At 39.8% G+C, this 27,888-nt stretch overlaps 1 protein-coding gene across 1 annotated transcript in view; it reads right to left on the bottom strand.

Annotated features, from left to right (window-relative positions):
* LOC138607047 (cadherin-2-like) overlaps nt 1-27,888 on the bottom strand; it is a 120,785-nt gene that overhangs the window by 22,005 nt on the left and 70,892 nt on the right. Inside the window, exons 4-12 of the mRNA XM_069679583.1 lie at nt 17,461-17,634; nt 13,554-13,709; nt 11,151-11,295; nt 10,873-11,045; nt 8,937-9,074; nt 8,385-8,570; nt 6,075-6,328; nt 3,101-3,243; nt 633-866 (exon numbers count right to left, since the gene is read on the bottom strand). Of these exons, the coding sequence (XP_069535684.1) occupies nt 633-866; nt 3,101-3,243; nt 6,075-6,328; nt 8,385-8,570; nt 8,937-9,074; nt 10,873-11,045; nt 11,151-11,295; nt 13,554-13,709; nt 17,461-17,634 (1,603 nt within the window). The remainder of the gene's footprint in view (nt 1-632; nt 867-3,100; nt 3,244-6,074; nt 6,329-8,384; nt 8,571-8,936; nt 9,075-10,872; nt 11,046-11,150; nt 11,296-13,553; nt 13,710-17,460; nt 17,635-27,888) is intronic.

The raw sequence follows: 27,888 nt of genomic DNA, 5'->3' as shown, positions 1-27,888 counted from the left end.
CACACAGGCAACATGATGGGTTTGCAACTAAAAGGTTTCACATTGGTTTCAACCACTGAGGCTAGTTGAGACTATTGAAACACCACATGTCCACTGGTTCCCAGTTCTCTTGTTATCATACTTTAAGTAAATCAAATCAAATCAAATTTGATTTGATTTGATTTGAAGTACCATAAAATTTGGTATATAAGACGGACTTTCAATAATTCATTTTATTTTATATATATATCTAAAAAGTGGGCTGCGTCCTATATACTGGTGTGACCAACATACCAGTATAAAATGCAGAGAGAGGTATGTTATTGTGTTACGGTATTTTACCCAGACGATGGCGCTATAATCTAGCAAAAGTCGAGGGTTGTTAAGTGTTCACGTCACATTTCCACATTAAACCGTTTCCGGGTCCAAGCCGCTACAACGTCTCCTATTAACAATATGCTGCAGTGCTGTTTTGCTTGCTGTTTTAAGCAACTTGATTGTGTCTAATGCTTCATCACGGACATGCACCATCATGATCGCCATTGCAGCTGCCACCCTCACAACAATCAACGTTACCGTAGGCTGCCATAATATATTTATATATATATATATATATACAGTATATATATATGTAAAAAATGTCTTATACCGACCGTTGACGCGACCCAGAGTCCAGTTGCGGCGTACATCCGACGGACGATTGGCCAGCTCAAAAGCAAAGGGTCCAGCATTAGGAGTCAGGTCGGGGTCACTGGCTGTGATGTTGATGGCATTTGGATCTGGTTTCTCACACATTTCCACCTCAGGGGGGAACACATGAGGTGCATTGTCATTTATGTCCAGCAGGTACATCTGAAGGGTTCCTGTCCCGCTGGCAGGTGGAATACCTTGACACATAAAAAAAAAAGGTAATTATTCTGTTTAATTTTCTGCCTTATTAATTTATCAGCATGAATTCACTTTATTCAACTTGACATAGCTTTAAAATAAACAGTTAGCTAAGTGAATTCAATTTCAATTACAGTTATTTATAACTTTAATTGGAAGACTCCATATTACACTCAATGCTTCTGCCCATGACCACTTTTTCTCACATTCTTGGCTTAACTGACAGAAATAAAAATAGTAGAAACTGATTTGTCTTCAGAGACTTATGAGGACATTATGAGCCACACACTGGGTTACATGTTGTGACCATACCTTATAAACACACAGTGGTTTATTTGTCACTTAATCCCAAACACACCATCCCGCTGCCCCAAATACTGAAAATAGTCCCCAACAAATGAACAATTTCCTTTTGTTTGTTCAGTGGCCAGCTGTTTTAGGAAATGACTGAGCCTTTAAAAAATGAAACTATATTTTATTGACCTGCTTTTAAAGATTAACATCTTAAGTAGGAAGCTGTGGATTTAGTGTGGAGGGCCCCAGACAGAGTTAGAAGATCAGGGAGTATTTTTTCTTTTTTCTATTTAACCTTGAAAAACTCGTAGAGATTAAAAATCTCGTTTACAAGAGTGTCCTGGCAAAGAATGATTAACACCTTGTTAATTATAATCTTTCATCAGACCTATGAACCAACCTAAATAGAATGTCAAGTTTCATAATACCAAATTTCAGAATGCAAAACCTATAAAGCATATTCATTAGATTTTTGGATGCATCATATAGCAGATAATTGACAAAACTGCTGCAGAGTAAATGGTAAATGGACTGTACTTATATAGTGCTTTTCTAGTCTTTGCGACCACTCAAAGTTGCTTTTACACTACATATCACATTCACCCATTCACACACACACATTCACACACTGATGGCAGAGGCTGCTACGTAGAGTGCCCAACTGTCAATCAGATAGCACATTCATACCGGGAGCAATTTAGGGTTCAGTGTCTTGCCCAAGGACACTTCCACATGTAGCCTGAGGGAGCTGGGGATCGAACCTCTGACCTTCTGATTGAAAGACGACCAACTCTACCATTGAACCACAGCCGCCCCTCAGTATGCATACTAATACTAACAGTGATGCGGTCAAACCATCCATTATTTGAAGTTAATGCTTTCCTTGGGCAAATCAAACACTTTATTCTTAATGGACATAGTGTAAAATAAAGTATGTTACATAACAGTAGGTGACTGGTGCCCATATGGTGACCACTTTAAGAAAGTGCAGACATGTAACCTTTTGCAAAAGCTTGTTTGTGTTTGTCCTTGTGTCTGACTGTGGTTTTGTATCTGTGAGTTCCTTGCAGTGTGTGCTCGACAAGGGCAGAGAATGTGCTAAGACAGTCAGTTAGCAGGAAGCTCGGAGCACAGTGGGGTCTCTGTATGGAGAGGGTGCAGTTTAGAGCGGATAGCTGGAGCTGCTGCTGAATGACATTCCTCTTTAACAATTTTCCATTTTAAATAGAGGATCCTCTTTTCTATGGCTATAAAGCACAGTTGTGTTCTGAACAAAAGAAACACTTGAACTCGGAATCTTGCACTAAATAGGTAGAAAAACATAAATCAATGGAAGCACTGTGTCCAGACTGTATATGTAATCATACAAGCCTGCCTGATCAGGACATTTGTTTATTGGATAAAGTATTGAAATGTAATCAAACGCAGACAGTGTTGTTGTCTGTTGTCTGCAGGAAGTAAACTTCTTCTAATTCAGTGAAATACGAACTTGCGAGGACATGCACCTTATATATATCAATTGGAAAGGTTATGTCTGCCACTAACATCACTGATAGGCAGTTTTGTAACAACGGTGCTGGTGTGACAATCTACTTTTCATTGGAGTTAAAACTCCAATTTACATACAACTGCAATGACCCCAATCATTACTAAAATGTAGTATAAACCAATAACTTTATCACTAAATCATTTAATTAGTGATTGCGCGACTGAATGCTACATAACTACTTAAAGTGCAGATGAGCCCATAGCCTGTATAGCTACAGTTTCCCCAGCACTGCAGTTACTCTGCAGAAGCTGGATTATTACACTGACTTCACAGTAAAAACAGCACCACTGCAGTTACTGAAAGAGCACCGAGGCACAGTTAACACAATCCACCTCTGTATGAGGGGGGATGGGGTTACTGCAGGACACCAGCGCTGTCCTAGTGTCTCACCGTTATCAGAAGCCATGAAAGTAACATTGTAGAGGTTGTTCTTGACATAAGGAGACTCTCGATCAAGGATGGCGATGGTGGAAATCCGACCGTTAACCGGGTCAATCTCCAGCCAGTTGGCGGGGTCATACATCTTGGAGTACCTGGATTCAGTCAGAGAGACACAGCATAAGAATCCACCACAGAGAGGCTCCTTTATCTGCTTACCTGGCTACAGGCCAAGCAGCTACTGCTGAGCTGATACACAGAGGCTGCAGCTCTCTCATGAAGCAACCAGGATTCATTCATTTATTCTAACTGCTATAAAAATTATATCAAAAATTATAATCAGTGGAAATTTGATATGTTGGAAACTTGGAAACATCCCATAAACATAATGGAAATTGGTAAATTCCTTGCTGATGAAATGTATTTATCTAACAGAATTTGTTCATAATTAATCATCTGCATTGCTGCAAAACAACACAACAGCGAAAGTCATGATTGAAAAGGGGCAACATTTGAGAAATGATATGAATAAACAGGAAAATAGCACAGCTTTAAATAAAATCGAGCTAAACTGCTACCCATGAATAAGGAATATTGTCCATTTTGTATATTTGTAATTGGTGGGATGAAGAGTTGAAAGGCTCAGTTATGAATAAATGCAGGAGCAGCACCAACTACAGAATAAAAAGAAAAATCAGAAACTAAAAAGCTCTCCCTGGCCCACTCTGTAGTGCACAATACACTCGCTTTATGTGTGTGAGCGTGTGTGTGCGCACTTGCGTGTTTTTGTGAACACAGACTGCGTCCACCATTGGCTGTTGCTAGGCTACAAAGATTTCAGTACCACATTTAGAAACAAATAGTGGGATGTAAAAGAAAGAAGGATGGGGACAAGACGCCGCAGTCCTTCAGGCTCTCTGGGCTCCGGTCTGGTTGTTGTTGAGCTGTGAGCTCAGTGCTGCAGGATGTGAAAAGATATACATTTCCTCCCTACAAGATGTTTTCAGAAAAAAAAAACAGCCATCTTATCAGCTTTTATCTCAAAATAGGGTTGCAACTGAGAACAGCATGACGCCCTTGCTAAATGTGAAGGAACATTTCACCCTACTGAGCAAATTAAATTGTGCTTTTGAACATGGTCACTGAATAGAATTAGTACAGTTGTATGTTTTTCTCTCAGTTGACTCTGGAACACTGTATTTGAAATGAAAGAACAATTTTCAGGGAAAATTCATCACGTTCAGCCTTAAGGGTATTTTTGTGTGTTCACATACTTGATAACCAGTGGTTGACTTGAGGTGTTCATATTCTCCAACAGCACTCTTTGTTGGATGTTTGCTTTGGATCTCCTTACACCACACCTTTATATCACTGGATTGTATATTTCCCAAACCTAAAATCCCAACATCATCATACTCAGCTCACTAAGAGATTTAAGAAGCAGAGTTAAGAAGTAATAAGGGATTAAAGTTCTCTCTGAGCTCTCAGAACTTTTCATTACCTCAGAGCTAAAGCTGTCACTTTTCATGTTAACAACTTGATTGCAAAAATATGTTTTTTTTTCTAGAAAAATCTGAAAATATATGCTATTGTCATCATTTTTTAAATATTTTGTGACTCTAACTTTCGACCCTTCAGTGCCCATCAATGTTCCCTCACCCTATAATATGACATGACAGAGATTGTGGCTAATTGCAGTGTAACTTCAGCCGTCGCTATCACAGGTGCGGATAGGTTCAGGATGTTTCCACAGAACAAATGGATACAATGGGAATGTACATGTCAATTAGCTAGTGATTTTCTATTGTTACATGACCAGCCCCAATTAGTTATTCATCGAACTATCTGACTGATAGACCAACCAGTCATGCTTTACTGTTCTCTTAACTGACAACAAGGTAAAAATACACCGGATGTTATAACCAGAATGGTATGAAAGTGAGTTTACAGTTAACTTGATCTTTAACCACCAAAATCTACTCATGTCAGCCTTCAGTCCAAGTGGATGCTTTTGCTAGTTTTGAACATATTCCCTTGAGGCAATAATGGGATGGACCTAAAAATGGATTGTTTTGTCCAGCCAAGGCTGTTCCCAGAGCGGAGGAATAAAAAATGACTATACATTAGCAACTAGACAGTCTTTTTAAGTCACTCATGTGAGGATATTCCCGATCATCCCAGTTATATCGATTATGGTTATAATTATATCGTTTTTTTCTGGGATCTGTGATAATCTCTTACCTAATCTAATCTTATATCCATTTTAACAGTCTTAAACTTTTTTGTGAAATGCTATTTTTAAAACTAAAGTAGTTTAAGTTACATAAGAGGCTTGAAGTCAGTAACACTAAGTGCTTCTTTGGACATAGAAGATTCCTAAATTACAAGTCCTGTTTTCTTTGTGACATGCTCTTTTAAAGTAGTATACATACACGTAATCAGTGATGATTTGAGATATTTAAGAAGCTAGTTGATGGCATCACTCATTGTTTCTGTAGACATGTTAGCTGATGTTCCAAACAAGCAAGTCAGGAATGGGCTTTGACCAACCCTGCAGTCACAGAGGAGAGTGTTATGCTAATACTGCCTGTAATCTAATCACAGCATTCCAGCTATGCGAGGATGTGCATTATAGGAATAGATAAAACCAATATTGTAATTGAGTCCAAGGTTGCATTAAAACATACTAATAAGCTAATTTGCCCTCAGTCATACCTTTTCAATGACACTGACAGTGACTTCTGAATTTATTCTAATAAATGCATGGCAAATTTCAAAGATAAAAAGGCCTACAGGTATTCAAAGGCCCTTCTTATCCAAAGACTTTAAAGACACATTCAGTTCTCTACTTAAACCTGCTCATCATTTCATACTTAAATTACACATTTCAATTATACAAATTTTTTTTTATTTTAGCAATATCATTTTACCAATAACAGGAGCTCTGTGAACCCACCATCTACAGTCATAGCAGGAGCAGTCTTACCGAACTGTTTGTCTCATGAAGCGGTCGGGGTCCTGAGCAGTGAAGGTCGTGAGAAGAGACCCGGCAGGCAGACCCTCCTCAAGTTTGATGGACTTAGGATTGGGGCTGAACTCAGGACTCTCGTTGAGGTCGAGGATTCGTACAGAGACGGTCGCTGTTGACTGACGAGGCAGGTGGATGCCACGGGCCAGTGGGACCTCATTCTCTGCCTCCACCGTCAGCATGAAGGAACGTGTAAGCTCAAAATCTATGGGCTGGACAGAAGAAGGGAGAGGCGGGATGTTTGTGACAGGGTTCGCTGGATATCCATCTAATTTAACATGGGCAATCTGAAGTGCATTACAGGCAGTGCTTTTAAAGTGTTTCTGGAGCAAGTTAGACAATATGTTCAGAACTTTATTTTTCAGATTGCTCAAGGTCCCGAGTTGCATTCAAAGTTGATATTTTATAGGCTTATAGAGCTACACTGAAGGGAAATGAAATACATAAAAATGAGCTGGTTAAAACACTCTGAAAAGGGTGCCCTGATGTAAGAGCTGACCTGGATTTGGGATTATTTTTTTATTTCAGAGGTTTAGAGTAAACTTTTGCTCTCGAAAATAATGCAATTTTCTTCACGTGGACTTATCAAGCAAACTGGAAAATATCTTTTTACATGGAATGTGTCATACTGTTGTGATGTCAACGTCACTGTAGCGATGGTAGTAGTGTGTAGTAGCGCTTAAACACTGCTGATGCTACTTTGAATTTGGGCTCAGTCTTTGTGGGTCCAAAAAAAAAATACAACACAGCTTCCTATTTTACAGGATATCCAGCTGATTTAAGAATGTATTGTTGACCAGCTTGGTTGTCACCAAAGTACAAATGAAAAGTTTACCAAAGCGCACATATCCAGGTGATAAAGACCAGGTGCATACAAGCGAAAAATAGAACCACACTGCACACTGGATCATGCTCCCAAGTAGTTTTTATTTAACTACCACCACGGGTGGGTAACGTTTCGAGCTGATGATTAAATAAGAACTACTTGGGAGCATGATCCTGTGTGCGGGCTCTATTTTTCGCTTGTTGACAAAGTACACCATCAATGTAACACTGACAAAACTCTTTATGCTATCTTGTAAGCCTTGTGGTCAGTTGTGTCAACATTTTGTGTCTGAAAAGGGAAAAAAAATATGTTCTGAGTTATAACTTTTACCATTTTCTATCAACTTCCAACAAGAAATTTGGTTCTGAGACTTTAATCTCTTTCTGTCCTAACATTATCTCAGAGTCACTCGCTCAGCCTTGTCTCCCCTTTAGTCAATATTGCATTAGTTATAAACAAGCTGTAAGACTCCTGACTGGCTAGAAGAGGGATGGTATCTCCCTGTAAGCCTCCCTTCAATTTTGAATTTATTCTGAGAAACTTTACTGGTCTCTCAAAACCTGCATAGACCAACAGTGGTTTATATCTCTTCCGAACAATAACTCCATTCAGCAAAACCTGACAGTTCATAATTATTTTCAAGTTGAAAGCCATCCTGCTCCTTAGTTTGTCTGGTGCGTTATACATTTAATGGATATTGACTTGAAGAATTCTGAGTAGAGGAGGCCTGTTTGCACATTTTGTCAGATGAAAGGAAAGGAGGGCTACAAGCCACTCCTTCCCCTAATTTCGTTTATTGTCTCCATTTTCAGGTGTGGCAAAGTATAATCCTCACAACGGGTATTCCTCATTGTTTGTTGATAATGTTGGACAAGCTTTTACTGCAAACAATCATATGTGCAGAAGTTGTTCTCCATCAGATTGTATGAAAGCTACATAAGTTCAAAACAAAATAAAACAGAATAAATGCATAGCTACACAGCATATCCTCCATCATCCTTTTCTCACCCCCCAATAACTCTTGGAATCATGTATTTAACTTCTAACTTAACTTGCTGTAACAACCAGTAAGCACAGGTTTCCAAAAATCGACCAGGACTGAAACCTTAGAGATGCTTTCAGACAGTGAGTAGCGGTTGCTGGCGGCAGCTTGCCCTGGCAACCACAGAAACCACAGCAAGAGAAACAACCATAATGATTTTACTGCTCTGAGTTCCCTGAATTAGACACCTCATTACTAGCAGGTGCAGCTGTCAAACAGACCCTGAATGATTTGAAGTAAAAGAACAAGTCTCATGATTGAAATGCATAGATTAAACATAGCTTGTACAGGATGTACACATCCAACAAAGAAATTCCATATGTATCTATACAAGTGGCTATGTTTTAGCCATTTAGACTTTTTTTGTTAAATACATACAAATAAATACAAGGCATCCCACCTTGACCACGGTCAGCAGGCCCTCATTGGTGGTGGGGTCAGTGGGGATGGAGAAACGCCCAGTGGGGTCTCCTGCGATGATGCGGTACACAGCGCTCCAGGCCGGAGTGTGAGGCTGGTCTTTATCCGTCACTGTCAGGTTAGTAACAATCACATTCACCCTGTTCTCATAAACCTCCCCAAAGAACTGAAAAAAGGGACAAAAAGACAGCATTTTAACACCAATATATCAGTGCAAAATTCAGCAGTAATGCATTAATACCATGGTATAGTTACTGTAAACAAATGAGGCTGTAGATAGCAAAGTGCTTCTGAAATGAAGACCATATCCTTACAAATATTGCTCCTTCCTGTCAAACCTGTTCCACTTTGATGAGGAAGACAAACACATTGTCCATTTCCTTTGCTTTTCACTCCTTTACCATCTGCCACTACCAATAAAACTTGAAGAGCTTCAGTCCTGTTTCGAGGGACAGCTACTCTCTGCTGCTTGCTGTTTTGGAACCACTATATTTCTTCTGTGAGGTGTGTGACAGAGTGTGTGTGGACCTACTGTGTCAGTAGTGAACTCGGGGGGATTGTCGTTGACATCAGTGATTCTGATGACGGTGGTGGCTGTGTTGGACAGGCCATAGGTGGGATTTCCCTCCATGTCCGTAGCCTGGATGATCAGTGTGTACTGGGTGACTTTCTGAAAACAGGCAGAGAATAAAGCAGTTAAAGTACTGGAAAGACGGACTGTTAACCCTTGTGCTTCTTTAGATGCTCTTGTTCACAACTGCCACGGACTAAAGCATAACAGAGGTTCTGCACACCTGCTGGACAAATGTAATATTTTAACGCGTCAAAAAAACGAATGCAGATTAATCACACTCTGTTATATCCCCTGACCTCATACGTCACTGATCAGACAACCGCATACGGCAGCTATGAAAACCTGATGTAAACACATGACAGCAACCTTGCTTTTGATTTTTTATTATTTTATCCTGAGATCAATAAGTGGACAATATGCCCTCGCTCTCTCCCCCTCCCGAGCCTACCTGTTGGAAAGAGAGTCAACCCACATGCACAGACAGAAACATCCTCTGGTACGTCCCTACTGTAAATTCATTGATTGAACTGTAGTATTTTCCTTTAAAAATACACCTACTTGTGTCACAGTTTTAAAGTTTGAAAAATTAGCCCTATGTCATTTGGTAACGATCGATCCTTTTGAAATGCAATGACATTGAGAACACCCGTCGTGCAGACGCGGCTAATGTGCTGTGAAAACTGAATCTCGAGAGAAAATATTTAACTTGAGCCTTAATAAAAACAAGACAGTCAACAGCAGACAGAGAGAGACAGATAGGGGAGAGGGGCGGGGCAAGCAGCTGTGTGCAGAGGTGCAGGTGTATTTGGAGGGGGGGTGAAGGGAAGCAAAGAGATGATCAGATTAAAGAAGTTTGTGACTTAATAAGGTGAAAAAGAGAGTACAATTCAAGTATGGAAGTAAGAATCAGGAGTAAGAAGTAAGACCACCTAGAAACAGTGGTAATCCAGACTGAGTAAGTCAGCATGATTTTTTCTCACAAAAATCATTGATATGTGAGATTAATTGCGATTAAGTAATTATGTATAAATGTATAAATTTGAATTGTTTTCAAATTGTTTGTCCTACATAACAATAACAAAGTCAACATATTTTAAACAATATGTCAGTTTAACTACAACTACGTCAATAGTTCCTTCTTGACTTTGGTGGTGGTTGGCTAAAAAATGTCAATCAACTCGTGTGGTCTTTGTCAGATAATTATTTGTGCTCAGTTGTCATGGAATGGCACATGGCACATTCTCCAGTCATTGAGAACAACCAGCTGTCAAGTTATCAAAGTGCCAAATTTAGATCAAATGATGAAAACTGATCCAGCTCCATGACATCTAAGCAAACTCCCTCTGCAGACAAAGACGAGATAGACAGATCCAGAAAAAGTTTATTATTTTGAGTTTATTTAGTCAAAATTTTGTTTTAAACCAACATGTTCATTTTAGGATCAGATGGAACCACGTTTAACAAATATACAGTCACAATTGACATTTTGGTTTCTGTGTATTAAGATTGTAAATGTGTTAAATGCTCCTAAATGTAAGCAACACATTTTGCAAAGCAAAGGCAGATTTGGTTGATTCACAGCTGATTATGAAAGAAATAAATAATTATTGTACATCCGGATACAAATAGCATGGCATCAGACCTGTGAGGAAACTTTGTAGGATCTAATGGCGTAAGAATATAGCTAGAAAAAAAGCTACAAGCTGTCTTTACACTGCAGGACTAACTGCAGGCTGGACTAGCATTCACAGACTGGGAAGCAGCTGCTCCATATGGGTTTTGGGATGAGCCTAAGAAAATGTCCATCCTCACACACACACACACACACACACACACACGCACGCACGCACATGCACACGCACACACACACACGCACACACACAAAGAAACATACCTCACGATCAAGGCCTGCTGCCACTGTGATGATGTCACCAGTCCTGTTGTTTATGGTGAACATGTTAGAGGAGGGGCTCTGGGGATTCTGGGAGAGGATCTTATATCGCAGCATTCCATTGGCAGTTTTTGGATCATCCTTGTCCACTGCTGTCACAGTCATCACAAAGGATCCTGAGGGGAAACACATAACAAGACAACACAGATATGTCAATGAAGAAGGGTGAAATTCACAAGTTAGAAGAGTATGTATTTGTGTGTGTAAGCGTGTGTTGGTACCAGGCTTGGATCCCTCCGGTACAGAGCCGTTGAAGATGGTGTGTGTGAACTCTGGTCTGTTGTCGTTTTGGTCGATGACGTTAATGACGATGTCGATGGGGTTCTCTACCTGATTCCCATTTAGGTCCACAGCGTGTGCTCGCAACTGTACACAAACACAAACACACACACTCCCCATCAGTTAGCCAAGGGCCACTTATTCAATACTTATACAGTATTACTTATACATCTGTACGACTCTAGGTGGTATAAACAGTTTTGTTAAACCATATTAGTTTTTGTACATAGAAAAGATTCCCTTCAAATAGACCAACTACATGAGTTCACGTGCAGTCATATTTCAGATAAACAAGCAAGACCTTCAAAGAGTCATTCATAAGCTGTCTACAGCCCTACTAACAGCTATGTGAGACATAGCTGTGCTTTAAGCTAAATGCTCACCTATGAATATTTAGCAGGCAATGTTTACTATCCTTGTTAACATTTTTTTAATTAGCATAAAGTACAAGATGCGGCTTGGGCTGGTGGAATCGTCATTAATTTTACCCGTATTTTGTCATAAACTAAAGTATCCAACATGTTGTTGGTATGGAATGAAAATCGAAGTACTGTTTAAGTGAACACAACGCGACCTGAGGGAAATCTGAACCTTTATAAAAAAAATCGACAACAGATGTTCAGGCAGGTCAGGGGATCACCAATACAGGATCAGCCAGTTAGATGCATACTATCGAGGACTTGAATCTTTGTGCAAAAAGTCAAGGTAATCCAACAAGCATTTGTGGTTTACAGATACATATAACATAAAATGTTGCAAAGCACTTTGATGACAGATTTGCAGCATGGACTCATGAGTTGATGTTTCATCAATACTGTCTCTCCTTCGAAGCATAGGTTTCATTCTTAAGTGCTCCTGCACAACTTCTCTTGTTTGCAGACACATACATCAGCTTTCATTTCCAGTAGAGCCTGCCCCTGCATGTCTGAATGTGGAAGCGACAAAATATAAAATGTTTCAATGACAACTAGCCTATAGAATCAGCTGATAAAAAAAGTAAAGAAGAAAAAGTATAAGAGTTACCTTTCCAGGTCACAAAAACATAGCTAAGAACAAAACATGCACTGTTGCATTATAAGAATTCTATACAATACTAACACTATACTGCTGTACACTGTACAGCATCCTTTTTACAACCATTTTATTTAAACGTCTTTGATGTTCCCAGTTGAAACAGCAGGCCTAAGGCATGTATTTATTGAGCATAAAATGGTCAGAAATGCTGAATATAGCTATTGATTAGCCTTGAACCCCTGATAAGCCATTCCTTTACACAGTATGAAGAATCTGTATGAGCCTCTCAAAGAGCCAAAGCCTCCCTCATGAATAAACATGGCGGCCAATCCCAGCTCCTAGCTCTGACAACTACGTCCAATCAAATGAATATTCATCAGACAGCTTAAATGCAAATTACCCTGCTGCGACTCCAGATTTCCACTCCCCTGTGTGACTTGTGTGTGTGCATTCCTACAGATCAAAAGGTTAGACTCTACTCTCAGAGGTGTATGCGACTGTATTAGATATAGTAAGCAAACACCAAGAGTCTTCTTTAAAAGAAAGTCTCCTTCATCTCTGTGCAAGAGAGAGAATATATCCAGCAAAGTGACAGCGTAGATGAAAATAAAAACAGGAAGATGACATAAAACCAGCGTGGTGAGGCAGGCCCTGAGCAGAATCACCCATCAAGTGAAGCAGGAAGAAAAGCATAGGAAATGTACTTTTATTCATAATTTTAATCTAATTTTAGCCAAACCCAATGTCGTTGACATGGCCAGGTACAGTATTTACATATCTTATATCCTAAGCCAATTTATGGATAGTTTGCTTGGGACAGAGTAAGACATAAGTATTACATAAACAGCAAACAAAACACTAATCAGTTCCTTAAGAGGTGTTTGTCAGTTTTTAATTTGGACAAAGCAAAGCAAAATCTATATATTTGGGGTTAGAGACCCCAGAATGGCAGTGGCAAGGCACGAGCTACTGGCCTTTCTTGCCCTCACAACACTCCAAAGTCCATGATGTTTTATAAAAGGGTCTCTTTGTTATTCTTTTGAACTATACTGTGACTGTATATTGGACCATATTTATTCTATAACGTTGGAAAATGACACTGTGAAGAATTTTAATTTGAGCTTGTTTATTGTCCAGTGCTCTTTACCATAGGACCATCGTTGCTTTAAGGAAGGGAAGAAAGTAAGACTTGTAAGTAGTTAGAAAAACGGAAAATAGTCATCCACAATGTCGTCTAAAGTAAAAAAAAGTAAAAATCCAAACAAGATTCAAACACATATTGACTTTGACTGGTTTGCTTCACATTAGCATTCACAGTGCAGTAGACTTACATGGAAGTTGGAGATGTGCTCTCTGTCTAGAGGCTTGGTGACAGACAGCTGGCCCGAGATTGGGTTGATGATGAAAATGCCAGTTGGAGGCTGGTCGGCCCCAGGGCCTGTCACGCTGTAACGCAGCATCCGATTCTTATCTCGGTCTGAGCGAATCTAAAGAACAGACAGACAAGGGAAGAGAAGGAAAAGTAATGTCAGAAAAGTATTTTAGTACAGTTGATTCAATATACACAGGAAAAGCAAAAGATGGAGCTAGAACACCAGTTAAAGTGGTAAGCAAAATCCGATTGTTAGCATTTCCTGTGGAAATATGTTTGCACAGAATAAACATTTATTTTTACTTCTGGTGTTATCTGCTGTGTCTACTGCTGGCAAATATTCAAGTGGAGCTAAACTTTCTGGTTTTGACCTGGATGTGTCTTGTATGTCAGTATAACTTTAGGCTTGCACAGCCAACACTCAGCAACTGCTTCAGGCACCGGCTACATAACTAAAGAAAATCTGAGCGGAGCAGACGTCTAAATAAACTGTGATGCTTGGTGCACCATTAGTATCCTGCTTATTGTCCATTTAATCAGAACAAAGACGAGAAGGCAGCAATGTAAGATAGATCTCACACAGCCATGTTTACAAAGCACAATAAACGACAGCGGATGAATATGGAGGCTGTAATTACAAATGACAAATTAAGCAGGTCAAAGTTACCGCAACTCAAACACCTGTTTTCTGAAGAATTTAAAAGCTGAAAGTTAATGTAATGACGCAGCGAAGGAAAGAAGTTGATGAACCTTGTAAAAGAGCAACCTCCCGTACAGGATGCTCTCAAAGACAAACAAACGCAACAGCAATTAGCAGTGACCATTTCAACCTCCACTTGTGGTTTGACAGGGTTGTTGCACATACAAATCTGAGAACAGAGCAAGTATCTAAGCCTGATGAATCAAAATGTCCTCGGACTGCAAAAAAGAGCTTTAGTTGCTGAGAATGAGTCACAACTATGGTTCTGTTGGTCTTCAAGGCTTCTGTAAAGTATCAGACAGAAAACTTTCTGAGATCTGAGATTACGAATGGTGAACTTACTTTCGAGGCCATATCAGCATCTTTTTTTAAGTAAGATGCTAGTCCATGCTTTAACCTACAATTGCATATTGCAATGCCTTCATCACTATTCAACCCTAAAGGTTATTTAGAACACTGCTTCCAAAGTTTTAGAGGAAAGAGTACATTTCATCATGTTACACCAGCTCTCAGATGTCCGTTACAGCTTTCACTTCTTTCTCAAATTCATACTTTATCTGTACCCTGCATCACCATCGTTGCAATGGTTAAATGTAAAATTGAGGCTGTTTTTAGTTTTTATGCTTCAAGCTGCTGGAATATTCTGTCAGATTGAATCAGGTCTTCCTCAGTGTTAACATTTTAAAGCATACGGACAACATGCTCTTGTTTCTTTTGCTTTTTATTAGCTTTATATCTTCTTAGTTTCCTTTTTAAGTTGCCTTTGATTGTTTTAATTACAGTTGCGTGTGATGTGCCTTTAATGTTCTTTTTTTGTTAAACACATTGTGTCTTCCTTGGAATGAAAGTGTTATTTTGCTTGTTTCCCTCCTTTTGTCTTGAGCTTACAGGTGCTTTGTCCTCAAGTCCTAGGACTGTGCTTTTAAGTAAACATAGCTTGGTTAACTGACTCTGCTATTATTAATAGTCAAACCTGTTTATCTAAAGTATATTACAGTTAAGTGCAGACTTTTCTCTTTCCAGAGAGTTCAAATTGTGTTACACAACTCTACTGTTGGACTGTAGCATACATTACGGTCTCAGCAAGCATTAAAATAACTATAGTCTGCATTTAGAAACAACAGACGAGACATCAGAAGGCTTATTTCGTCTTTGAGGTTGACTTAAACCGTCCCAAACATGTATCTTACCCACTGGAGGACACAAGAGGTGACTAGGTATATCCATCCACCAAGGGCAGTCTGACCACTTCTCTATGTTCCTAGAGGCCCAGTGCATAACACTTATCACATGTGTGAAACATTCAGTGGTAACAGAGGCTTTAAGCACCTCGAGCACCTCTTTTGTGCTTGTGCCAAAACACTACACTGCAGAGAGCCAAAAAGACTTTTCGCCCTGTTGCACCCAGCCCCACCACCATGAAGTGCTTCAAAGTGGCTGGCTCTGGCTCATCTCTAAACTACCGTCCACACTCGACCCCCTCCCAACTGACAAGAACAACACTACACTGTATGGCCAAAAGTCAGTGGACAACTGGCCATCAGGCCTATATAAGCCTTTTTGATATACTATGATGGCATCTGAGCCCCCTTTCCCAGCTACAACAGCCACCCTTTTTCTAGTACCGCCTTTCTACTTTTAAGATCTTGTGTCTGTGGGAATTTGTTCCCATTACAACTACAATGCTGGGCACAAATGCCTGGCTTGTGTCCTGGTTCACGTTCTAATTCTAATAAAAAATTCAACAAATTCAAAAGGTTTCCATGGTAGGGGCCATATCAAATTTGTCCCTACACCACCAAATTCTACTATGAATTTTTACACTTAGCATTATCCTTCAAAGCCACATTTGTCCATTATACTGCTAGATAGAGAAGGGTCATTTATAACTCTAAAGATCCACAGTTTGAGTCCAGTTGCAGCTTGCTTCAAACCCCTCTAGCTAATGTTGGTATTGCACACAGTGATGTTGGGCTTGTGTGCAGCTGCTCCATTTCATTAAGCTCCCAATACACAGTTAGTGAGATGATGTTACTTCCAGCTGCAATTTTAAGCTCTGTAGTGACTAATGCAAGAGATGATATTGGATTTTTACATGCTATGTGCTTTAGTATTCATTTGGCCCCATCTGTGAGTTTGCCTGGTCCACTCCTTCATGGATGAGCTGTTATGTGCTGGATTTTATTCACCTGTTAGCAATCGTTGTGGCTGAAACAAATAAACTTAGAGCAGTGAGGGTGAAGAGTAACTTACGGAATTATAGTGCATGTGAGAATCCTGTTTCCTCTACAAATGGATACTGGTCTTCCTTACCCACAGACCCTTTATATCAACCCTCACCCTGAACACCATAGTCCTATCAGTCATTTTTTAAACAAAGATCCATTATACATCAATCAAGTCCCTCACAGAGGAGAAATATGAATTGCCAGGTCTTAAGGACCTGTAGTGTATTCATACTGTACATACTGTATCTGTTACTTAAACCAACACTGTATACATTTTTAATGCTATATACAGTATATTTAACCTATTAATTGATGCTATACAGCAAAGTTTCAGGAGCAGGACCACACCTCAGCCGCACCTCTTCTGGCATTCCCATAAATTCAAACCTAATCCTCTCCTCCTCTTTCGCGCTCTGATTCTGCCCCCCTCCCTCCTACCCCTGCTCTTTTTGTTTCTTTCTGTCCTCCTATCCGTAGGGCCCTGAAGGGGTTCGTCGTACCCGGATGCTAAAGCGGATCCCCAGTAGAGCTTCCCCAATATGCTAACCGCAAGAACTTCGACCTCTCCATGCCCGATCATCATTATCATCAATCTCATTAATCAATAAATTGTTAAATCACTTCATGTTGATGGTGTGGTCCTTGCTAGTGAATATCACACTGTTTCTACTGTAAATATTGTACATACTGTTTATAATGTTATCCACCCCTTACTGTGTATTTATATATTTAGACATACAGTCTATTTATAATGTTATCTGCACTTCTGGTTAGATGCTAAACTTTATTTAAATGTCTCAGTATCTGCACTCAATGACAATTAAATATAATCTAATGTGATGTTATCTCAAGGGCTAGTCTTAAAGCATCCTCACAGCTGCTGTAAGACAGGCCTGCTTTTGTTTGTGTATGTCTCTGTGTGCGTGTGTGTCTCTTACTCTGACGAGGTCCTCAGGGAACTGTCCTCGTGAGTTCTCCGGGACGTTGATAGGCGGAATGACCCAGTCTCTCTTCACTCGCCTCAGAGTGCCATCACCCCTGACAACCACGCTGCGCCATGGAAACAAGATCTCCCGTACCCGCTGAGTCAGTGTTGCATCACTGGGCTTTACCTGCAGAGACAGTAAACAAGCATTGTGTACTGGGCAACACAAACACACACACACAAATGCACAGTTGCAGAGCCAGCCTGCTGGGAAGGCTTGGTGACTCAGGGTATTTTTGACCCCATTCCAGTGGCTTGGATTAATGCTCTCATTATAGTCAGTCTGATAAATGACCACCACCTGTCACCTTGTGTGTGTGTGTGTGTGTGTGTGTGTGTGTGTGTGTGTGTGTCATATGCAACTATAAATCTGCATGACTGGTCATTGAGCAGCTACACTGCAGGGTAAACAGAGGATGATAAGACAAAGGATGAGCTCTCATTTACTGTACCCTCCACAGATCACCTCCTCACCTTGAAGTAAGGATGGGTATTTTCTGAAGGCTTTATATGTTTTTCATTCAAACAATTTTAATTACTTGAAAAAAAGAAAAAATACAATTATGAAATTTCATCTATTATGGATGCAAAGTATAAATAATTTATAAAAACAATACGTTTTAAAATACATGCAAAAGGATTGGAATCTACAGACTGAGAACAGACAGAGTCAATGTGCCTAATATTGCTAAGTGCTACTCAAGGTGATTCATGTTGGGCCTCTCTTTAAATAACATAACAAAGAGTCGGTCTAGACCTGCTCTTTTTGTAAAGTGTCTTGAGATAACTCTGGTTATGATTTGGCGCTATACAAATAAAATTTGATTTGATTTGATTTGATTTGATTTGATTACATGTGAGGTAGTCCAGTAAAAGACCAAAACAAAACAGAAGAAAAGAAAGATTATTTCCAATCAGCAGAGCAAATATACTGTCTAAAGTCAGATCAAAGATAAACCAGTGAAATATTTGACTGAAAGACATATTCCTTGTGTTATTGAAGGAGTCAAGTGTTCTGACCAATTCTATCACAATTTCCTGTATCATATTGTGTCACATGGCATATTATGTATAATGTCACTTATTCCATCTGCAACACTCATGTCCAACTCCACTGCCGCCAACTCCCTGCTTTAAGTTTAACATTTTTAACTCAAACACGGTGGTCATTTATTAATGAATTCCAATTCTGACTATTTTGACGTTCATTCGGCTTTTTTTAAGCTATGGTAAGTGATGTGTCACAGTTCCTATTTTCTGTAAGACGCTTAAAATCTTTTAACAGAAAACATGATTGGGGAAAGTGTTTACAATTGAGGTAGCTTACTAGCAACCTAAAAAAATGTCAGTGAACTGGGATTTAATGAATAAAAATAATAACTATCTGATGCAGAGGTCAGTATGACATGAGCTATCTTACAATAGTGGCATTCGTGCACCACTGTAAGAGCACAATTTCTTTTGGTTTGATAAGAATGAGAAGTTGGACTGAGTGGCACAGTATTAGTTTAATGTTAAAGGCTTACAGACAGAATATACTATTAATGTTTAATGTTTCAAATATTTCTGTATTTATCTCAAACCGGTGTACATAAATTGATAGTCTGCCTTGTAAGCCTGTTTTGGCAGAGCATTAAACATAATTTAAGATAAAAAATGTTTTATATAGTTTTCAGTAAAATTTTAAGATCGTCAATTTGAGTATATATATATACAACAGTTAAAGTCAATTGGAAATCTGCAGGAAAGTTTAGATGCAATTACAGCACAAGACCAAGTAGTAAAAATCGAGGTGGCTGTGGCTCAGTCGGTCATCTCTTAATTGGTCTGCTACAGTCCACATGTCAAAATGTACTTGGGCAAGACACTGAACCCCAAATTGCTCCCGAAAGCATAGCCTTGAATGAATCTATGAATGTATATAGATCCTGATTGGAGGTTGGCACAGTAGCCTTCGGCATCAGTGTGTGAGTGTGAAAGGGTGAATGTGACATGCAGTGTAAAAGCGCTTTAAATATGAAAACCTTTATTGGTCCAACAGTGGGGAAATTTCCGGATGGTTTGAAGAGTAGAAAATCGCTATATAACTACTGTCCATTTACCATTTACAAGTAGGTGTGAGATCTCCTGTAGGTTTAATCGTAGAGAAAAGGCAAAGATGAGGTTAATAAACTACTTGTAGGTTATGCTTTTGCATGCAAGACCCCATACTTACAACTAAGGTGTTGCTTTAAGGAGACCCAAATCAAATCAGTTAACCAAAGACTGATTTTACTGACATTTGGAGCTTGGTGGGCTGTAAATGTGATGCCTGTTTGTCTCACTCTTCACTTCAATTTGATATCATCCTTGGTCCTATCTCTTAGTTTAAGGTCACAGTGCTCACAATGCTCCTATGGCTATTAAATGTCATGGCAGCTCCTCATGAGTTTTTCTTATGAATAATTGTTGACAGCTTCTTTCGCTCTTTGTGATTCTCCTCCACACTGAATGCAGCTAGTGACGCTGATAGCAGCTAAAGCATATGGCAGCTGGCTATTTCTGGGACGTGTTTAGAAGAACAGCCAATCAAGGCCAGTGTCTTGTCTAAATACATGCAGAGGGCCTTATTATCGCTGTTGTAGATGAAACAAACTAACAGATGGCTGTTTGACTCGCTTTGTCTCTGCAATGAGCACTTGGCCAACCTCTGAAGCCTGCTGAGCTGGAAAAGCTGATTTTCTATCTGAATGTAGTAGCTCATCCAACATTACTGAAGCCTTGGGGAGAAATAACAGCCCATTATTTTCAGACTGTTTAATGATTCTGCTTGTCAAAAAATACGATTCTGTCTCAGTGAGGCTTCACACTCAGTTGCATCCTCAGCACCAGTTCCAGGTATGTGACAACGCTGTGATGCTCTGTATGCGTTAATCAGCTCACAATTAATCAAATCATTAAGACTCATTGACAGTAGTTCTGTGTGCACTGTATATTCATTTTCAGACAGTCAGTGTTGTGTACTTACTTAAAATAAAAGCTGACTTTCGAATTAACAAAACATATGAAAAATAAGCACTTCAGCTGGCCAATAAACGTCCTTGAATCAATTTAAATTTTTCTATTTTATCAATGAATACTATGTTTTATAATCAACTTGTCACCATCACAAGTTTACCTAATTGTTTTTAGAATAGCCAACACAAATAAATAATTAAAAATCACATCAAATTCTCAAATTAAAGATCAGGCTACTCGATGAAATGACCAAACAGTATCAGCACTACAGCTAACACTTCTCTATTAACATGTTCTTATAAAACACCTCAAAGCACCTGCTCTTATATCAAGGGCGTAGAATTGGGTAGGAATGGTAGGGACTCGTCCCTACATATATACAGAAGATACTGAATTGTCCCTACCAATAATTTTGTCCAAAAATAATGATATGATACCGCAACTGTTGAGCTTTCAACCTGCGGAGGAGCTGTGCACATAAGACAGCTGTCAATCTGTCTGTCACTGTAAACAAGGACTCCGGTCTGCAGTTCAGTTCATACACTTCACTAAACTGAAACTTATACAGCGGAACAACATGTAGAATGTTTAAATTACCACTTTTGGCACCGTGTCCATGCTGTCCATATTGCATGCGCCCTCTCTCTCTATCTCTCTGCAGTTAGTTTAAATATTATACATACTAATTAGTGGGCTGTGCAGCACAGCCCACAATGGCCCCCTCTATAGCGTAGCTATAGGGGTCCATTGTGGGCTGTGCGAAGCACAGCCCACTATTGTTCTTCACTGCGCCTCTTTTTAGTGGGCTGTGCAGCACAGCCCACAATGGCCCCCTCTATAGCGTAGCTATAGGGGTCCATTGTGGGCTGTGCGAAGCACAGCCCACTATTGTTCTTCACTGCGCCTCTTTTTAGTGGGCTGTGCAGCACAGCCCACAATGGCCCCCTCTATAGCGTAGCTATAGGGGTCCATTGTGGGCTGTGCGAAGCACAGCCCACTATTGTTCTTCACTGCGCCTCTTTTTATTATTCTTCCTCCCTGATTTTCGGTTTCTTTCTTGCCCCGCAGCTTTGAGCGCACACAAACAAAAAATACATCAAAACGTGCGGCTCGGTCTAACTCGCTATGCTATTATTTTTATCTCCAGAATATAAATTTTTCGCGTCGTAAGACGCGAAAAACTGGGAAAAAATTCCCATCTGGAATGAATGGGACGAGGTACAAAAAACTCGCAAATCTGCAACGTTTTTCAAACATCTCCTGCTCTGGCCTACGTTCACCTAGAAACACCATTCAAACTTTAAAATGTAGGCACGGGTCTTGTCTATTTAAGTTATATTTGAACTTTTTTCCTACCATGTTTCGTTTTTGAACGGTGACCCTTTAAAGATGGTGAGTTATTTTGGAAAAATTCAGGATTTATAATGGGTGTGTATTGCGGAATGTTCGTGCAGAGCTAATTGACAGAGTGCGGAGACTCAAAAAAAACTCTCAGAAATTCTCTCTCTCTCTCGCGACCCCAGCCACAAATTACACAGTAGAACTGTGATTTTTTCACAGAGTTGTAGCCACACTTGTCTTCTTTCTCCCAATGTGTCTACTTTATCAGTAGGATGTACGGTTTTTCATTTATCTGCCCCTAACCGACAAGAGTAGCTCTCAACTGCTCCATTTACTCCAATGTTAATCGGGAGGAGGATTTTCCAGGATTTTCGAAAGTGCACCTGTTTTTAACTCGCTCCTATTACCACATTTTAGAAGCTAGGACCACAAAAACTTATGTCTGTGTTCTTTAAGGCCTTTCTGGCTTGATGGTGAAGAAATTTTGACGATATCATGTTTGGTTTGGAAGAAATGGCAGTAGTTTGACGTCCTAAATGTGAGCCAGAAATCACGCTCAGATCAGCTGCCACAGACACCAGCTTTGGTCGTTGCTAGGGAGTAACGACAACCATCTCCGCGGCAACCGAGCTCAGCTGGGCCAATTAATTCTTCAGACTCCAAAAAACTCTCAGAAATTCTCTCTTTCCGTGACTCACCCCAGCCACAAATTACACAGTAGAACAGTGATTTTTCACAAAGTTGTAGCCACACTTGTCTTCTTTCTCCCAATCTGTCTACTTTATCAGTAGGACTTATGGTTTTTGATTGATCTGCCTGTAACCGACAAGAGTAGCACTCAACTACTCCATTCACTCCAATGTAAATCACACAGACAGAGAGACAGACGACAGACACACACAGACACACACATGCACAGACACACACACAAGACAGACAGACAGACGACAGACACACACAGACAGAGAGAATATTTCTAAACATTTAAACTATATTTAATGATTATCTTTTCATTCATTCAAGCCAGGAACTCCATTGAAATATTTAAATGTTTCCAATCATCAATATATCGAGATTAATTGAATTTCTCAGTCTGATTCAGAGTATTTGACTCATTCTCACTGTAATATCTCTTCATACTCCATCAGCTGATATAATATAAATAATATATTAATATAAGAAAAAATAAATAAAACATATACTGTTTTATGTTATGTATTTAATAATATATAATATAATAATTCAATATTAATCAATTAATATTACTATTAATTAAGCGTTCTAATTAACATTGATGTTTTTTTAATGTATCTGTATATGTATATATATATATATATATGTATATGTATTTTTTAATGTATTGTACATTCATAAAAATAAATATAAATGATGAACTGCAGCAGAGTATGATCGTCCGGCGTCTGTGTCAAGTGCACAGATATCAGCTATCTCATTTGACAAATCACCTCGGATACAGATGACAGACAACACAGGAGGACTCTGATTGGACAGTTGTGTGTGTGTGGTTTTTTTTGCCATAATATAACCTTCTGCTCCGCGCTGATCGATCCCCTTTGAACTACTCGTAGGTAAGTACCAGTCATGTTCGACATTAGCATGCTGAAATTGTTACTAAAAGTGGATTTTATTGAAGCTAGACATTACTATCTCTCCCATGATCACGATTACTCATGATTTGGGAAAAATGAATGTACTTGTTTATGGTCGGTCTGTTTCAGCAACATTAATCCGGAGGTACTTGGGTCCGGATTAGCGAGTGGCCGAGCTAACGCTAACGTAGCGTTAGCAGTTAGCTTGGCTAGTCGGAGCCGAGCTAACGCTAACGTAGCGTTAGCAGTTAGCTCGGCTAGTCGGAGCCCAGTAGCTCCGGGCCAACAGGGGTTAGCAAAGCTATAGGCTATACTTAAGTACAGAATGTGTCTGTCTAGCTAACAGTAACGTCAGTCTGTGTCAATACAACAATATTAAGACGAGCTAACGGCGCTACTCGGCTCTGGTATATAAAGCATTAGGCCGCGCTGTAAGCCAACAGCGGTGACTTTGCGTTTTCTATAGAGAAACGCTAACCGGAGCGAAAAGCTAACTGCTTTAACTGTGCTAACATCCGTACATCTTTAACAAAAGTGAGCTTATTGAAGCTAGACATTACTGTGTCGTGATTTAGGTTAGACTGATTGTTATGGTCGATCTGTTTCTATATAAGAACACTGAGCTAAAAGCTAAAACATTAGGCCGAGCTAGATGCTAACGGCGCGAACCCTGGCCTTTGTTCTCTGTCATGCTTAGATCCGTAGCCTCTTACCACTCTACAGCACGCCGGCGGGCCGTCATGGCGATCACTGCAACATTTGCATATCTGCTACGATGCTTACTTTATGTTGTCACTCGTGTGTCACTACGTTAGAAAGCTAAGATTCTATTGATATAAACCATTAAAAGATCCAATCACCATAGCGGGTGCAATTAACGCCAACAATGGCTGTGTCTGTGCGCATTAGGTGCGTAAACAGAGAGACCTGTCTTAGAGCTGTTGTTTTGGACTGTAGACCCCTCAAAGTAATGATTATATTGTATAACTTACACATATATATTTATATTACTTTATATTTATAAATAAATAACCCTTATTTAGAGTTATGAATGCGCATTTTGTCGATCGCTTTCCGGTGTGTTTTCCCTGTGCGTCTGTTGACCTGCAGGTGTTTGTGTGTGTGTAATATAACATATATAACTGTATATTATTACATAAATAAGCCTTAGTTTGAGTTACGAATGCGTTTTGTCGGCTGAAGTGCAGGCAGTGTCATGCAAAGACGCCAGTAAAGTGCTCGTCCTGGGACGTGCCGTTGTGCTTTGATCTCGCTCTGACTGTTCTAATGGCTGCCATGTTGCCAACATGCTGTGAATTTGCATACAGAGGAGGGGGGCTAGTGGGGGGCTGTTATAATGACGTTACCAAGGACCTGTAAAACGTTGATTTTATAAATAGATGTGTACATGTGTGTGCATGTAGATATGTAAATAGTTTTCTGTGTGCTACTTTTTATATAAACTTTTTTTTTTTTTTCCATCTAGCACTTGTTTTGACTCTTTTATATGCACAAGTTTAGTTTCAAAAGGATAAAAGTGCACTAAAAAAGTTGTTTATGCTTCAATAGTTCTGTGTCAGAAGTACTGACAGTGAATCTGGGATATGAATATGAATATGGGATAGGGTACCTCTAAGTGTCACCTTTCATTAGAGCCCTGAACCATGTCTGTAGCTTGAAGCATTCAAAAGTTATAGTCATTTTATCCTCAGTATGTGGCCTTGGTTAGCATGGGTCCTTTGGAGTCTCCAAGTGGTCCATTTTGGAAACGCATGGACCAACCTTTAGAAAAACAGCCGTAAACAAATTAATTTTTTGTGTTATTCTTCTCTACTTTGCACTGAGACAAGTTTACAACTTTTGCTAGGGCCCTATGCTGTTTTCCAGGTAATACCTGTCAGTGTGATCCTCTGCAGGCTTTTTTTGCAAAGACAAATTCAGGCGACAATAAAAATTTCAAATTTCTGTGTTGTTCCAAATTAAATAACTCAATGCCAGTAGCACTGACAGTGATTCTGACTGTTTGAGGAGGAAATTCAGAGTCTTACCTTTCAAACAAGCCAAAACACATGCATGTACCCCAAGTGATTCAAAAACAGACCTTTATTTACTTTTTCAATGCTTTTTCTAGGCGTTTTAGCTGAAAATGCCCGGAGTGGTAGTAACACAGGTTAGATTTTTAATAGGAGATATTACTCTCATGATTTTGGGATTAAAAAAGCAGGTTTTTTTTTTTTCGTTTTTCTGTTTTTATACAAGAACATTAACACAAGCTGAAAGCTGTATTTTTTATCTACTTGTTTAGTTTGTGACTAGTATTTAATTAATACTCCCTTCTGTCCACCGAAAAACACATTTCTCCTTTTCCGTGTTTGTTTGATTGTCTGTGATAAAATGTGATTAAATGTTTTATGTAGTTAGAAAAATATCATACTTAAATGTATTATACACTTTTACAACCTGCCTTGATTAAATAGAAAAGGAAGCATTTTCATACATGACTATTTTTGCTTTTGGGAATGAATGTCCATTCAGATGTTGATAAAATCTTGTACAGTTGATGGAGTTAATGTTATTTTTACTTGTGTAGTATATTTATTGTCTCATAGTAATTCTTTGTTGTGAGAATACTGTGTAGTATAACATTAATATAGTATTATCATTTATAGTAATTATAATATAGAATTATTTAAAAAATACTGTGCCCAAAAACACACACATTATGACAAGATGTTTAACGTGTGTCTGTTATGCTATTAGCTTGTTGCTAACAATGACTCGTAACATTTGAGAGACACTTATCTTTTTATTGCATATTGTCTTAGATTAAAGGGTTCCTGTGCCACAGCTGAGAGTGACCATCAACTTCAATTGATTCCCCTCAACCTTTGGAGCAGAGCAGTATCACCTACACACATACACAATCACCACATCTTCATCAACCTTGACAGGTTAAGTTAGTAACATTTGAGAAGGATTTCTCTTGTTTTTTTCCTCCTGTGTCTCTTTGACTTCTGTCAGCAGGATGCCGAGGAAGTCGAGGCGGTCTGTGGCGTCGACGCAGCGCTGGAGGAAGCCTGACCTGGAGGAGCCGAGGTCTCCCCCTCCCCCCCTGGAGGTACTTACACAGTAGATAAGCTTCTGTGTCGCAGTGACAACTGTCTGCATGAAAATGGCTGTAGAAATGTTACACCTATTGCTTTCTCCTTTAATGCTGAGTTCTTCATGTCTGCCATGTCTTTGATGTTAATGTTTCATCAGACGGTGTCCCCCCCGGCCGGAGAGGAGCCTTCCAGAGGGTCGAGGACCAAGAGGACCAAGAGGACCAGGGAGACCCTCTGCTCCCGAGCGCCAGTCGGCAACGTATGCTCTCACCTCTCACGCACACGCACACACGCGCGCACTCACACACACACACACACACACACACACACACACACACACACACACAATGAGACATTGTCTGAGGTTTAATGTGTTTGTAATGTTTGTACTGCCTTAAAATGTTATTATATTTTGTTTTAACTTGTTTGTCTTTATGTTATGCTTGTTGTTGTTATGATTTATCTGTCATCAGGTGGTTGGATCTTCACCCCCTGCCCAGGCCTTCTGGACCCCCGGTGATGCCGAAGTTTGTGCACGTAAGTATCCACCTGTTTTATCCCTAAATGAACAATAAATTAATTCATCATCAATATTAAACTTTTTAAACTGGTTTTCCTGTACTTTTTTACTGGTATAAACAAGTGATTGTTGATCTTTCCTGGTAGGCTTTCCTTCATTAGTTTTACCTTTTATCTGTTTTGTCCTTTACTAAACAGGCCGCGGTACTGGTTACCGCCATCGGGTGCGGAGGTGGCCAACTTCGAAGCTCACTGGACGGAGCCACAAGTTGGTCATCCCGCCGGAGTCTCCTGACAAGAAGGTGCTATTATAGTCCAGTTTATGAAGGAAGTAATTGATCTTGAGAGGGATTAATGATTTTCATGCTAAAGAAATTTTCTTTGTTGTTGCAGTTTGTTCTGATTGTCGGGGACTCCCATCTCCGCGCCATCGTGGACGGGTTCGCTCCGATGCCAGAAGGAAAGTTTTCTTTTGGTATCATGTCGACCCCCGGGGCCCATGCCGCTCAGCTGCGGACTGAGGTCCTGCATGCCAATGTTTATCGGACCCCTGATGCTGTTTGTGTTCTTGCCCCTAGCAACAACCTGACAGCGAGCAGGACCGTGGACGAGGCAGCCGTCGACTTCGCCCGATTCCTCGCTGCTGTGAGGAGCCGCTGGCTGAAGGTAAGCATTTATTTATTTATGTCAGGCATAGACACCTTTTTTATTGAGACAGTGCATAGATTTTTGAAATGGGAAAGAGAGGGGGTGTGACATGCAGCAAAGGGATTCGAACCAGGGTCCGCTGCGTATGTGGCATGCGCTCTA

This window comes from Semicossyphus pulcher, unplaced genomic scaffold (genome assembly GCF_022749685.1).
Source record: "Semicossyphus pulcher isolate SPU_LCO1_2020_fin unplaced genomic scaffold, fSemPul1.0.p SCAF_4, whole genome shotgun sequence".
Taxonomy (NCBI): domain Eukaryota; kingdom Metazoa; phylum Chordata; class Actinopteri; order Labriformes; family Labridae; genus Semicossyphus; species Semicossyphus pulcher.
Note: the sequence above shows the minus strand (reverse complement) of the source record. Positions and strands in the feature narration are given on the sequence as shown.